Below are 15,841 nucleotides of genomic sequence, written 5' to 3'. Positions count from 1 at the left end.
TAGGAAAAAACACTAAATTTCATGTCAAGTAGGTTCTGTCAGGCAAATGTGGTATAAATCTAGATCCGTACCTAGCACAGAGTCTGTAAGGGGAGTACAGCTACAAGCTAGGTGATATTTGTAGAGCAACGTACCATGGCATTTCTTAATTTGATTTTTAAAACATTTTAATACCACAGTCTTTCTAGACATTTATCATATCAGGTTATCATTCTCTCTGCAGTTCTCAAACAGAAGGTTTGTGTATGGAAACCCTTAGATCTGGGGGACACAATAATGGAAAGGTATTGAAAATGTTTAATCAATTGTCAAGGTGAAAAACTAACAAGATTTGTCATTACCTTTTTATATATCATTTACTGTATATAACAGCCCATCTTGTAAGTTACCCAAATTCCAAAATTAATCATATGATTTTGCCACATTTAAAATGTGTGTACCAAGTTTTCTGTTTTTAGTTAACTTCTTAATAACTTTTTCTAATTTTTACTTAAGTCAACAAATGGTAAAAATGCCCTTAAGATAAATACCTTATTCATGTTGAGTAAAGGGAACATCTCTTGAATTTTTTCAGGTTCAATGAGATACTGTTCTGTTGCATGCCAGCCAGTCCGAGTCATTTGATATTTAAATTCATCTACCCTTACAGGGGTGGTAGCAAGTCTGATACTACCTGGCTGATGGAATCCCACCACCTGTGACAATAATTCCAGTGAGAGCATATAAATAAGTCATTGTTTGGTACTCAAACATGGTTCTGCTCCAGTATAATGAAAATGCAGCTGTACAAAAAGATTTATTACAAGTGAAAGAAATAACTATTAAAATATTTGCATCTTATTAAAAGACACTTATTCAGCAACTACCATATTTACTAAGTGCCTGTTTGGAGCCAGGCACTATTCTAAGCCCCACAGGTGTAGGGGTGAACAAGAAAGGTAAAGACTCTGCCTAAGTGGAATTTACACCCCACAGTTGAAGACAGACAGCTAAATGCAAAATCACAGTAGCATGGAATGAGTGTTAATGTACAGCGTGAACAAAAACTGTATGAAAAAGAGAAAGACAAAAAATTTAAGGAGAGATCATGCAGAATCAAAATGTTGCAATGCTTAGATTGTCTGAATTGAAGTAAACATTCATTTGACATTTATTAAAGTCCTTCAGTTTGCCAAGCACTCAGTTACAGAGATAAAAGATATAGCCCTTGCCCTCAAGTTACTTGTAGGGAGGACCAACAAGTAAATCAACAATTACAATAGAGAGAGATTCAAGTTATAAAAGAGGTGTGCACAAATGCTCTGAGAACCAAGAGATGGGACCTCCAGCTTTGACCTGCCTAGCAGGCAGGAAAAGTCAAGGAAGGCTTCTCAAAGGTGGTGACCCCAGGGAAGGTGGATGCCGAAGATGGGGCCAGGGGAAGCAGCAGAAAACAGAACACAACAAAAACAAAAAGTGGTGATTTGAGAGAGCTCAGCACATTCCAAAACTATATGTTATTGAGAGTAGCTGAAGCAGATAAGCAGAGGGAAGAATGGAAAAAGAAACTGTTGGGACAGCAGGCAGAGGTCAGCTGACAAAGGTCATGTTCCTAAGGCCACGCTAATCCTTTGGCTTTGTCTGGCAGACTGTGGGGAGCCATTGGATGGTTTAGGCAAGGGAAGTGACATGGAAAATTTGAGACCTCAGTCTTAGCCTATGGATACTCTTTTGCCTGCCATTTTATTTTGAGAGTTTGAGTAAATATGAGAAGGGATAAACATGAAAGTGAGGGGCTCTTAATGAAGTACTGTTCAGAGTCATGGGACAATCTGGTACATTCTATCGTCAGATCCTTTGCAATGCAATTGCTGAAAGACTCCAATTTCTTAGTTTCTAGATATAGTAACTGGCTAAAGATACTTTTGAAAGCTGCTTTTTATTCTTTCTTCATTTAAAAAATAAAGAATGGTTCATGACATGAATAATATACTTTGAGAAATTAAGTTGATTTTAAAGCAGACTCTAGAGGTTCTTACCTTAAACTCTCATCATATTCCTCTACTACATTAGGCACTCCACACGGTCATACACAATGATGCATCAAAATCCTTCAGAAATCTTACATGTTTCTGAGAGGCCGACCTAACAGACAGTTTCAAGTTAAATGCCTTTACCTGCCCAGTTTCTTCTTCCAGTTTCTCATAAAGTTTGATGCTATCATAATGTATTTTCTTCAAGTTTATTCCAGGATGAAAGTAAGTTGTTAAACCTGCCTTAAAAGCAGAGAGGAAAAGAAATACTGAAAAAAAATTAACATTCTCAAAATGTTGACAGTTTATCTGTTAAGCAATAATTTAATGCGGAAAGAAACTGAGAAGCACCAGCCAGTCCTTTGGGATAAGAACACATCAGCACCAGTTTGAGCACACCAGAGCATAAGGCTCATGACAGGTTTTAAGAAGCAATGTGAACTATGTGAGTAAAGTGAGAGCCAGCCAATAAACATACATGTTAAGTCCCTACAAGTTAACATGGATAGCGTTGTATAGAGATTCAGAAATGGGATGATTTAGATGAAAGGTTTAGGACTATGTGCTATATAGTCCTATATATGACTATATAGAAAAGTATGTTGGGAGGCCAAGGTGGGCAGATCATGAGGTCAAGAGTTCGAGACCAGCCTGGCCAACATGGTGAAACCCCGTCTCTATTAAAAATACAAATGGTGAAACCCCGTCTCTATTAAAAATACAAAAATTAGCTGGGCGTGGTGGCGGGCACCTGTAATCCCAGCTACTCGGGAGGCTGAGGCAGCAGAATTGCTTGAAACTAAAAGGCGGAGCTTGCAGTGAGCCAAGATCACGCCTCTGCACTCCAGCCTGGGCAAAAGAGCAAAACTCCATCTCAATAAATAAATAAATAAAAGTATGGGGGAGGCCAGGCATGGTGGCTCATGCCTGTAATCCCAGCACTTTGGGAGGCCGAGGTGGGTGGATTACCTGAGGTCAGGAGTTTGAGACCAGCCCGGCCAATATGGAGAAACCCCTTCTCTACTAAAAATACAAAAAATTAGCCAGGCATGGTGGTGCAAGCCTGCAGTCCCAGCTACTTGGGAGGCTGAGGCAGGAGAATAGCTTGAACCCGGGAGGCAGAGGTTGCAGTGAGCCAAGATCACGCCATTGCACTCCAGCCTGGGTGACAGAGTGAGACTCTGTCTCAAAAAAGAACAGAAAAAAGTAATGGGGGAATGGCATACAATGTGGATTCAAGCCAGCAAACCATGTGTGTGTTCCCTTAAGCAGAAGGACCATGGACAAGCACAGGATCTTCTTTGACCCAGTCTCCACCCTTCTCTTAAATGGAGCAGCCCTCCTGGCCCTTTCCTGAAATTGCAAAATTTAAGAATTAGAAAATTCCTTATCACTGGAGCCTGATGAATAGGTGAACAGACTTTTGTCAAAGCTTAACCTGTTTGATGAGCACATAGGTGGTACACTGCAAATCTTTGTTGAATAAATATTGATTGATTATTCTTAGAAAAAAGTATCTAAATATTAGCTACACTAAAACTCCTTTTCTCAAATCTGGCAGATGTAATGTGGAATCCAGAAAAAGAATTCTAAGCAATTATTTGAAGCAGGTTCTCTCAAGTGTCTGGGGCCTCACTGGGCAGCTAATTTATCCTGGAAAGCTCATCAGAACACAATCTGTTCACAGTAAAATCTACTTAGGAGTATTTATAAGGTACTTCTATGGTAGTGGTGGGCATTTCATCCTCCTGCACTCAAATATGCCATTAAAGTTTGTCAATCATCCTTTATAACCAAAACCCTGAGGCTTCCATCCAGTACTTGTTCGAACATCTGGACATATCCATGGCTGATTTTTTTTTTTTTTTAAGAAAAATCCTGGCCCAGCTTATAGGTCATCCAGTAGCACAGCTCCATGTGGAAGTAGAGAAGGGATTCCATTACAATGCACCTGTAAGCCAAACTCTTCAACTTCATGGCCAAACATGCCCTGCTGCTTTAACATGTTGGTATCCAGTGTGCGTGCAAACTTTCCTGGTTCAATAATAGAGAATCTCTGGCCTTCAGGTATCTGCTAGTGACCCCCATTTTGTCTTAAACATATCTCCTATATATATGTCCTATATAAAACTGACAATATATATTTTCAGTTGAGAAATCTGGTCATCACAAGCCCTGGCCTAGGGTACTGATCACCATCCACTCCTCAAGATCCTGTAAGCTTTATACCTGGGTTAAGCTAGACCACTGGAAAATTATCTATCTACACTACGCAATCCTCTTCTCCCTCACTCCAGAAATTTTAAGTTAATTCTCTTTCATGTGAAAAGGTCACATTGGTTCATTTTTTCAAAAACTCTTACCGAAGACATTTAGCCCAATGTACTTTGTGTAGGTAACAAATTCTTTTAGAAATTCGTTGTCAAGGAAAAGTTAGTCTCCCTTACCGCAACAGTATTCCCAGTTCTACTGAACAATTTACACTACCCTCTTTTCCTTGCTGCTACGATAGTCAGAAGTAAGATATGGACTCAATTTTCTCACTCAGACATAGAAATTATTTAATTTTTATACCCTTTCTTTTATATATTGGCTTTTAAAATCTGTGTTTAAAATTTGGGGCTACCCATATTAGCGCTTCCATTTAAATTATTTGAAAGTGATATTGCACATGGTATCTTTTGTTAATTTAAGTGCCAGGCTTGAATATGAAGATGGCACAATGTTTTAATCTTCTGTGACTTCAACGAGGACATATTAAATGAGAAGCCTGAAAGAAGGAGAAAACATTGTTCTTATCACTCAGGATTTTATAGTCTGAGGTTATGAAACTTTCATACAGGAAACAATTAAATCAAGGGTAAATGATTGAGTCCTAGACACATAGTAACTATGAAACTAGGGAAAGAGAAGATGCCAGAAAGGTCACAGAAGTCATAGGAAAGGAGTTTAGCTGTCGTTTGGAAAAAGTGATTGTAGTTGGTAGAGAAGATAAGGAAGGGAAGATGAAACGGAGATATAATCATTAAGAATTACAACCCTTCAAATAAATTAAGAATGTATAAATCTTTCTTGAGATAAATAAATAAATAAGTACAGGAGAATGTAAAGGTCTTCCTTAGACTGACAATTAATAAGATAAAAGGAATGATGGAGTTAGAAAATTCATCCCTGGATGCTAAATAATGGATAGCATAACGGATGCTAACTAGCGCTTCCCCTGTCTCCTTAACAAACCTCTCCCTCTCTCAGGAGCCTCTACTACCTCAAAAAGTCCAGTGACTGATGTCAAACCATCCTATATTCCAGTGGCTCCAAATCTTTCACTCATACATTTACACCCAACACAAAGTTTTGAATATAACCACTAAAATACGTGTATTTCTTTCCTTACATGTGATATGTAAATATTAATAGAGATCATAAACACACAAAACAACTTAGAATAAGTGAAGTACTCAAAAACACTTTTTATTTTATATACTGTGTAGAAAAGCTTTTGAATATGAAGCTTATTAAGAACATTTTAGCAAGAGCTATGTGATTAATACATTTCACTATTAAAATATCTGTGCTACCTTAACGTTTGTAATACAGCGATGTGAAGGCCTGGTTCTGGCTTTACGTTATTTTGAGACTGCTTTTAATGGTTGTATAGCTGCAGAAGACACCGCTCAGTGAGGCACACACCCAAGTGAGAGAAGTGCACGATTGGCTGTGTCTCTGCATCCTGACACCCCTTCCTCTACCTCAGTCCACACCCATATGAAGGTTTCTCTTCACATTTGACTATGACGTTTCATGTTTTGTGTCTGCCTGTTGTTGTTACAAACTAGTTGGAGGGTATTGCATTTTTTGTATTTTAAGTAAATGGGAACAAATCCTGTTGAAACTCCTCATTTAGAAAAAATTTGAAATGGACTAAAAGTTTATTTCTCACATATATGAGAGTTTTTCTATGTGATACATATCATTTTGGGGCAGAAAACCTAATAATAATACCAACATTTCCAAACATCCCTTTTCAAAATGCTGTTTTCCCAACAGGACTATTTTGCAAAAGGCAATTATTTCTCACCTACTGAAAGTATCACTTTTTCTGTGAAGGGACAGGCTGCATCTATTTTTTTAAATATATAATCTGCTATGTAGAAATCACTGGCAGCCATTTGCATTCACAACTTTTTAGCTACTGCTAGTAGATAACCAGGAAACCTGTATGTAATACAACACTCCAAAGTTCACCCCTCTCCCTTTCATCACACATGATATTATTTAAAGCCCTATTTCTATAAAGCTAATCACAATAGTGATATCCTATAGCACGCAATCTGCACCATGTGATGGTATACGGAAGACAAGAGAAAGAATGAGGACACTCCCATCATGAAGTGCCAACCTCCCGCGTAGTCAACCTTGAAATCATACACAACACATCATCCACATCAAATGTGAGGGTTATTTATAAATATCAGTAAAGCTTAACTTCTTTCTTACATTTGCAGACAAAAACAAATGGAAAGTTCTTATATCACCTCCTACACCCCAAATGGATCATCCTGAATCTTCAGTCCTCAGCTCTCCAAACATCTACTTTGGTACCATCCCCAAGGGCAGCCCCTTCTCGGGATCCCAAGCTCCAAACTTCCTTCTTACTCCATCCTCTCTTGTTTCCCTGCATCCACATGAAATGCTCTATCCTATTAGGTATATCATGAGCTGACAAAGCAGTCTTGTTAAAACCTTAGGATTTATGGATTTGTGCTTCCATTTAGAAGATTCACTTTGCAGGCTGTGCTTTCCTCTCCAAGCATTTGATTCCCACACTCTCCAGACACTTCTCTCACGGAGCACATATCGTGCTTCAGGGAAACTGCCTTTATTTTTATAGTCTGCCTCTTGTTAGCTGGCTCTGCAACCTTCCTTATTCTCAGATCTACTCCACAAATATCTCGGTGTTAAAAATTCCTAATATCAGCCTGGAGCGGTGGCTCACGCCTGTAATCCCAGCACTTTGGGAGGCCGAGCAGGGCAGATCACGAGGTCAAGAGATTGAGACCATCCTGGCCAACATGGTGAAACCTCATCTCTACAAAAAATACAAAAATTAGCTGGGTGTGGTGGTGCGCACCTGTAGTCCCAGCTACTTGGTAGGCTGAGGCAGAGAATCACTTGAACCCAGGAGATGGAGGTTGCAGTGAGCTGAGATCATGCCACTGTACTCCAGCCTGGCAACAGAGTGAGACTCTGTCTCAAAAAAAAAAAAAAAAAAAAAAAATCAATGTGGCCAGGCTTAGTGGCTCAAGCCTATAATCCCAGCACTTTGGGAGGCTTAAGTGGGAGGACTGCTTGAGCCCAGGAGTTTGAGACCAGCCTGGACAACATAGGGAGACCTCATCTCTACAAAAAACTTTAAAAATTAGCAAGGCGTGGTTGTGCACACCTGTGGTCCCAGCTACAGGTGCTGATGTGAGAGCATTGCTTGAGCCCGTAGGTTGAGGCTGCAGTGAGTCATGATCACGCCACTGCACTCCAGCCTGGGTGACAGAGTGAAACTCTGTCTCAAACACACATACACACACACACACACACACACACACAACACCTAATATGTTGGATTTCTTCATGCTGCTGCTCAGAGGGAGGCATCTTTGACTTGCAAAAAACCCTAGAATCAACTTCCTAGGACAACTCTCTTTTATTCCAAGGGGGCCAAATAACCTGGCTTCTGATGCCTGATTCCACCTTGAACTCACATTGCATGGATCCTTATTTTGTAAACCATACCCTAATACCTTGTATGCAAAGCAGGATAATGCCTTTCCCCACTCACTTTGGTATCTTTGTGTTTAAGAAAAAAATATTTTGCATAGTTAACTTTTAGATTAAGGGTATGTTGCTCTTTATTCATGGGACATCTAAGAAATAAAATTTCAAGGAATCCCGTAACCTCTTCTAAAATGCAGGTCAGGCCAGGTGCGATGGCTCATGCCTGTAATTCTAAAGTCTTGGGAGGTTGAGGCTGGAGGATGATTTGAGGCCAGGAGTTCAAGACCAGCCCGGGCAACATAGTGAGACCCCCATTTCTAAAAAAATTAAGAAAATAGCTGGGCATGGTAGCCCACACCTGTATAATCCTAGCTAATTGGGAGGATTGCTTGAGCCCAGGAGTTTGTGCTTATAGTGAGCTATGATTGCACCACTGCACTCCAGCCTGGGCAACAGAGAAAGACCCTGTCTCAAAAAATAATGATAATAATAATAGTGATAAAATCCAATGCAGGTCACATTAAATCAGTATATAAGTGAGCAAATAAGTAATTCAAACATTAAAGCATATGCCCTCAGTAACAATTCAGAAGTGGTGAGAGGGTGTAAGCCCTCCCTCGAAGGGTATTTCCACTTGCCTACATTTCCCTGCCTAAATGATCTTTCCGGAATAGCCTCATGGCCCCCTGGCTCACTGCTCCCTGGTCTCTGTTGGCAGGTCGCCTCTTTGAAACATCCTCCCTAGCACCTCCTTCTTCTCCTCCTCCATCATTTTGCATCCTTGACTGTATTTTACTTTTCTTCATGGTGATTACTCTGTAGCATTGATAGGTGTTTTCTGCCTGCCCCACCAGAATGTGAGTTCCACAAGGGCAAGGTCTTTGGGCTTATAAGTCTGGGCAGCACTCTCCCCCAGATTCAGCTGGAAGCAGGCAATCCTTTTCATGCTAGACTCTCCACCCTATACTTTGAGCACATAGTAGATGTCAAAAAGCCCCTCAAAGTGAGGTTCCCTCTTCTCAGCCAAGGAAGGCTAATGATGAAATGGGATGATGAGCAGGGGCTAACGCTGCCCAAAAGAAAACTGCACCAGCAGTCCTAAAAACTTCCTCTCCCATCCCTAAATGATGTCAGAAATCCCTGGTTTGGCAATATGACAGCAGTGTCAATCCCTTCATCTACGTGGGCAGCTTTCCAGGTAAGCCTAGCCAATTATGGCGCAGCCCTGGAACAATTAAGCATACCATGAAGAATGCAAGACTGACTTGGCCTGTGTCTCATGTAACACAAAAGCTGTGCCACACTTTTGCAGTCCTCATATTCAAGTCCTCAGGGGGCCAAACTATCATCTCACAGCATAAAATTAAAACCATAAGGCCAGGCGCAGTGGTTCACTCCTGTAATCTCAGCACTTTGGGAGGCCAAGGCAGGCGGATCATGAGGTCAAGAGATCGAGACCAGCCTGACCAACACGGTGAAACCCCGTCTCTACTAAAAATACAAAAATTAGCTGGGTGTGGTGGTGTGCACCTGTAGTCGCAGCTACTCAGAAGGCTGAGGCAAGAGAATCGCTTGAACCTGGGAGGCGGAAGTTGCAGTGAGCCGAGATCGCGCCATTGCACTCCAGCCTGGGAACAGCGAGACTCCATTTCAAAAAAAATAAAAAATAAAAAATAAAAATAAATAAAACCATAAGTAAATAAAAGGACCACCAAATGCAGGTGACGGGAGTATAGGTAAAGATCTTGGGCCCATATCCAGGCTCACCCAGACAGTATCCTTCCATATAAAGCCGACATTTATTATCCAATACCTTGTGTTTAATAATTTTGCACATGTTAACTCAATCTTCATCACAATCCTATTAGGTAAGTACTATTAATATTCCTATTAAGACATCAGAAAATGGAAACTTATGTAACTTGCCAAAAGTCACACAAGGGTAGAAAATTGCAAAGCCAGGATTCGAATCCAGAAGCCATCTGTTCAAGATAAAGACATCATAAATATTGGTCGTCATCTGGAAGTACACCAGTTAAACTACAACTGCACTTCCAACGCTATTGAAGGGGAACACACTCTAAAGAGCTCACAGTTGGGAGTTGTGAATGGGAAGGAAATGGACTTTACTCATGCACAATTCCACGCTTATGACAGTTTGGGGTGCTTTTCTTACTGCGTGCCAGGTAGATCCAGCCGTGAGCTCTGATTTCTCCAGCAGGACCACATCTTTCATCCCTGCTTTGGCCAGGTGATAAGCCAGACTCACACCAACACAGCCACCTCCAATGATCACTGTTTCTGCTCTGTCTTTCCATTGTGTTTCTGCAGATAAGGGTGGTTTTTCCTCTCTGGAAGAGGGAAAGTTAAAATGGGAACTTCAATCAGCTATGGTAGCTATAGTTCTGGCCTAAAGCACTTCCCCTTACCCGTTTCTCTAGTACTTAACACCCACTGACTGAGATTTGCATGATACTGATTTAATAATTTGGAGCATCTAAACTGTGATTTAGGCAACCTGGTCGGGGGAGGGGTGGTTGAGCCCCATTCCATATAATGATTCTGGTCCATTGTAGCTACTATAGCCAAAGAAATGAACAAGTAGCTTCTTTTTTTCAAAGAATCTAGAGAACAGGTCAGGTTTGGTGACGCACACCTGTAATCCCAGCACTTTGGAAGGCCGAGATGGGAAGATTGCCTGAGCCCAGGAGTTCAAGACAACCCTGGGCAACATGACGAAGCCCCGTCTCTATAAAAAATACAAAAATTATCCAGGCTTGGTGGCACATGCCTATAGTCCCAGCTACTTGGGAGGCCGAGGTAAGAGGACTGCTTGAGCCCAGGAGGTTGAAGCTGCAGTGAGCCATGACTGCGCCACTACACTCAAACCTAGCAGACAGAGTGAGGCCCTGTCTCAAAAGGAAAAAAAAAAAAGATTTAAAATGGTACAGCTGTCTAGGGTACTTTACCATGAATCAAGCTTGTAGGACTGGAAGTTGCTCTAGATGAGTCTGAGTGAGAGGTGAGTGAATGTGAAGGCCTAGGACATTACTGTACACTACTGTAGACTTTATCAACACTGTACATTTAGGCTACTCTATTTTTAAATGTATTTTTCTTCTTTCAATAATAAATTAACAGCTTACTATAACTTCATTATTTTATAAACTTTTAAATTTTTTTTGATTTTTGTAATAACAGTTTAAATGCAAACACATTCTACAGCTATATAGAAATATTTTATTTCTTTATATCCTTATTCTGGAACCTTTTTTCTATTAAAAAAAATATATATTTTTTTAACTTTTCAAACTTTTTTTTTTCCAAGGCAGAGTCTTACTCTTTTGCCCAGCCTAGAGTACAGTGGCTTGATCTTGGCTCACTGCAACCTCCACCTACTGGGTTCAAGCAATTCTCCTGCCTCAGCCTCCCATGTAGCTGGGATTACAGGTGTGCACCACCACACCCAGCTAATTTTTGTGTTTTTGGTAGAGATGAGGTTTCACCACGTTGGCCAGGCTGGTCTTGAACTCCTGACCTCAAGTGATCCTCCAGCCTTGGCCTCCCAGAGTGCTGGGATTACAGGCATGAGCCACTGTGCCTGACCTCAAACTTTTTTATTAAAAACTAAGACACAAACACACACATTAGCCTAGGCATACACAGGGTCAGGATCATCAATATCACTGTCTTCACACCTCCAAATCTTGTCCCACTGGAAGGTCTTCAGGGGCAATAACACATACACAGCTGTCATCTCTTTTTCTTTTCTTTTCCTTTTTTTTTTTTGAGACAGGGTCTCACTCTGTCACCCAGGCTGGAGTGTAGTGGTGCCATCTTTGCAAATTCCACCTCCCAGGTTGAAGCGATTCTTGTGCCTCAGCCTCCCGAGTAGCTGGGATTACAGACAGGTATCAACACGCCCAGCTAATTTTTGTATTTTTAGTGGAGACGGAGTTTCACCATGTTGGCCAGCCTGGTCTTAAACTCCTGGCCTCAAGTGATCTACCTGCCTTAGCCTCCCAGAGTGCTGGGATTACAGGCGTGAGCCACCATGCCCGGCCAGAGCTGTCATGTCTTATGATAACAATGCCTTCTTCAGGAATACCTCCTGAAGGACCTGTCTGAGCCAATTTTACTGTTAACTTTTTATTTTATAAGTAGGAGTATACTGTAAAATAATGATTTAAAGTATAGTGCAGTAAATACATAAACCAGTAGCACAGTCATTTATTATCATTGTCAAGCATTATGTACTGTATGTAATTGCATGTACTATAGCTTTATGTGACTGGCAGCACAGTAGGTTTGTTTAACCAGCATCACTACAAACACGTGAGCAATGTGTTGCATATGACATTATGACAGCTATGACATCACTGGGTGATAGGAATTTTTCAGCTCCATTATAATCTTATAGGACCACCATTGTATATGTGGTCCATCATTGACCGAAACATCATTATAAGGCACATGACTATACATATATGTATATTATAATATGTATATTCTATGTGTGTACACATTTTAGAGTAAATTGTAGGTATCATACCCAGTTACTTCTAAATATTCTTGTGCTAGTTTGGTAAGAAAAAGGACATTCTCTTACATAACAACAGTACAGTTTTCAAAGTCAAGAAATTTAACATTGATATACTATTATCTAATCTATAGTCCATATTTAAATTTAATCAATTATTCCAATAATGTATTTATAGCTACTTTTTTCCAGTCAGAGATCAAATCCAGGATTCTGTCTCTTTAATCCCCTTTAATTTGGAACAGTTCCTAATACTTCCTTTGTGTTTTATGACCTTGACATTTTCGAAGAGTACTAGCCAGTTATTTTATTTATTTATTTATTTTTGAGATGGAGTCTTGCTCTGTTGCCCAGGCTGGAGTGCAGTGGCGCAATCTCAGCCCACTGCAAGCTCCGCCTCCCGGGTTCATGCCATTCTCCTGCCTCAGCCTCCCAAGTAGCTGGGACTGCAGGCGCCCACCACCACGCCTGGCTAATTTTTTGTTGTTGTTGTTTTTTGTATTTTTAGTAGAGACGGGGTTTCTCCATGCTAACCGGGATGGTCTCAATCTCCTGACCTCGTGATCCGCCTGCCTCGGCCTCCCAAAGTGCTGGGATTACAGGTGTGAGCCACTACGCCCGGCCAGTACTAGCCAGTTATTTTATAGAACAGTTCTTACTGTGAGTTTGTCTGGTGTTTCTTCATGATGAGACTTATGTTATGCATTTTTGGCAAAAACATCATGAAACTGATGTTGACTCCTTCCCAGTGTATATGATTAAGAAGCGTATGATGTTGGTTTGTCCTGATATTGGTGTTGTTTCTGTCTGATGACTTGCTTAAGGTGGTGTCTGTCTGATTTGTCTAGTAAAGCTACCATTTTTTCCTTTGTATAAGTAATAATGTGAAGTGTTACTCTGAGACCATGTAAATATCCTGGTCCTTATCAAACTTTTACTGAGTGGCTTTAACATCTATTGATTATTTCCTAACCCCATCATTCCTATTATATTTAATAGTTGGCATTCTACTGTAAGGGAGTAATTTTCTTTCACCCTTGTTTGTTGGTTGTTTATATTAACATGAATTTATGGATATTTATTGTTTTCAGTGGTTTCTAATCCATTTCTAGTCATCATTTATTTTAATACCAAATTGTCCTAGATTTGGCCAGCAGGAGTTTCTTTCAGTTGACACCTGTATGCTTTTGACATGGCTACATAATTCTTAGAGCATGTCCTTATTTCCTGGTGCCACAACATGTTTCAGCAGTTTTGTTTCACCGGTTTTTAGATGACTATTAATGTCTCTTTGTATGCTGTGTGAGAAAAAAATAATGTACATATGACCCAACTACTTTGGATGGAAATCCATTTTTAAACAGACTGGGCATATCTTGTACTTTAGTTGAAACCATTATAGTGGTGACAAAAATAATAATCTTAAAGGTTCTTTTCTGTGTGTTCAAAAGAAAGAATTATTTCTTTCAGGACAGTGGTCAGTTGAAACAACAACAACAAAAGAGAACTTAAGATCAGGAAACCTGGGTTTGAGTCCCCAATCCAACTGAATAGCTATTTTAGAGAAATTTACACAAGGGTCTCAAAGTTTTCTCATTTGCAAAACGGAGCTGTGAAGGTTCTGTTTGGCAACATATGATAAAGCATTATCAAATATATAGTATTTCCTCTGCCCAGCATGCCATAATAGGTTTCAGATTAGGTATAGTGTTTTTGATTATGTGGATAACTATCTTAAAATCCTTCTGAATGTAGTCGAGGATGTTTATAAGAGTATTTGAAATAAAACTTAGGAGCCATGCAAAAAACCCAGGTCAGTTATCTTCTGTATTAGAAATGATAAGCACAAACTGACTGTGTGCTTGTTCAACTGCTTTCCAAAATAAAACATTTTTTGATAGTTTGAAATTGGGTATATAAAGAATATGCAATTGAAATAACTCAAATTTTGGGTGTTTTTGTTTTTGTTTGTGAGATGGAATCCCTGTCACCCAGGCTGGAGTGCAGTGGTGCAATCTCGGCTCTCACTGCAGTCTCCGCCTCCCAGGTTCAAGCGATTCTCCCGCCTCAGCCTCCCAAGCAGCTTGGACTACAGGTGCACACCATGACACCCAGCTAATTTTTGCATTTTTATTAGAGACAGAGTTTCACCATGTTGATCAGGCTGGTCTCAAACTCCTGGCTTCAAGTAATCTGCCCACCTCAGCTTCCCAAAGTGCTGAGATTACAGGCATGAGCCACCACACTCAGCCAAAATATGAATTTTTTGGATAGTCTTGAAATTTGTATCTTATTTATCTAATCAGTTTTAAACAGATCAACTTGTTTGTTAAATTTCCATTTTATTTTGCACTGGATTAAAAACATCATTATTATAAATATTTTTGCAATGCTTTACAATTTACAAAGCACTTTCACACGCATTCTCTTATTTAATATTCACAGCAATCCTGTGAGTTATATAGAGCAAAATTAGTATCCTCATTTTATAGATGAGGAAACTGAACCTCAGAAGTGTAAGGTCACATTCTGTGTAACAGATGGCGCAGGAACTGTGAGTTGGTGGCTACTGCATTCCCAGTACTGGAGACAAACCTAGCACATCACAACACCCAGTAAATATTTGTTGAATGGATAGATGGAACTCAAAAGCAGGTCTTCTGATTCCAGAATTTCAGGTCATAGGACATAAAATAAAATTCAAATCAACTCATAATAACGTTGAGTGATGCTGGTAAACAAGCCTTTCCTGGCAGCCAGGAATAATTTACAAACATAAGAAGTCGAAAGATGTTCAGCATTGCTCATATTTAAATACAGACCAATCAAAACAAGGACATGCCATTTTTACCTATCAGATTTAGCAAAGATAACAAAATGGGCTATTCTGGGAACGAGGGAAGATGTGGGAAACAGACACACATTGGTGTGCCGCATGCAAACTCTTGCCACCCACTTGGAGAATGTGTTGCTGTCTTTCAATCTTTCAGATGCACGTAACCTTTTCCCTTACAAGTTCACCTTTAAAAACTGGTGCTACCGACTCCCATATGTACTCAAAATAGATGCATAAGAATTTTCACATGCACGTTATTTGCAGTAATAAACAACCAAAAACCATTTAAATGTTAATGAATAGACTAACGATAGTGTAGAATATTGACAGGATGGAAAACTATGCAGCCATTAAAAGGAACAAGGCAAGTCAGTGTGTGCTGATATGGAACAATCTCCAAGATATATTGATAATTGTAAAAAGCAAGATGTCAAAAAGCCAAAGGAAAACCTATACTGACCTGTGTTTGCCTATGCATAGACTGTCTCTGGTTAGATTCAGAAGACACTATTAACAATTGTTCACTGGCCAAGGGGATTGGGGCAGGAGAGACTTTACACGGGGAACCTTTGGATACTGTTTCACTTTATAATTAAAAGATAATTCGAGAAGATCTATCAAGGCCTATTTCTTGGAGGCCAGAGCGCTCCTAACCCCTGAGCCTGCCTCAGCCTCTGGCTCCCA

The 15,841-nt window shown here is 40.0% G+C and overlaps 1 protein-coding gene across 2 annotated transcripts in view; it reads right to left on the bottom strand.

The window, feature by feature from the left end:
- The window catches only part of DMGDH (dimethylglycine dehydrogenase), a 72,442-nt gene that overhangs the window by 56,396 nt on the left and 205 nt on the right, over positions 1-15,841 (bottom strand). For both annotated transcript variants that reach the window (XM_003805049.5, XM_063604199.1), the window contains exons 2-4: positions 9,958-10,132; positions 2,157-2,255; positions 531-695 (exon numbers count right to left, since the gene is read on the bottom strand). In XM_003805049.5, the coding sequence (XP_003805097.1) occupies positions 531-695; positions 2,157-2,255; positions 9,958-10,132 (439 nt within the window). The remainder of the gene's footprint in view (positions 1-530; positions 696-2,156; positions 2,256-9,957; positions 10,133-15,841) is intronic.

The sequence above is a fragment of the Pan paniscus genome, chromosome 4 (assembly GCF_029289425.2).
Source record: "Pan paniscus chromosome 4, NHGRI_mPanPan1-v2.0_pri, whole genome shotgun sequence".
Taxonomy (NCBI): Eukaryota; Metazoa; Chordata; class Mammalia; order Primates; family Hominidae; genus Pan; species Pan paniscus.
Note: the sequence above shows the minus strand (reverse complement) of the source record. Positions and strands in the feature narration are given on the sequence as shown.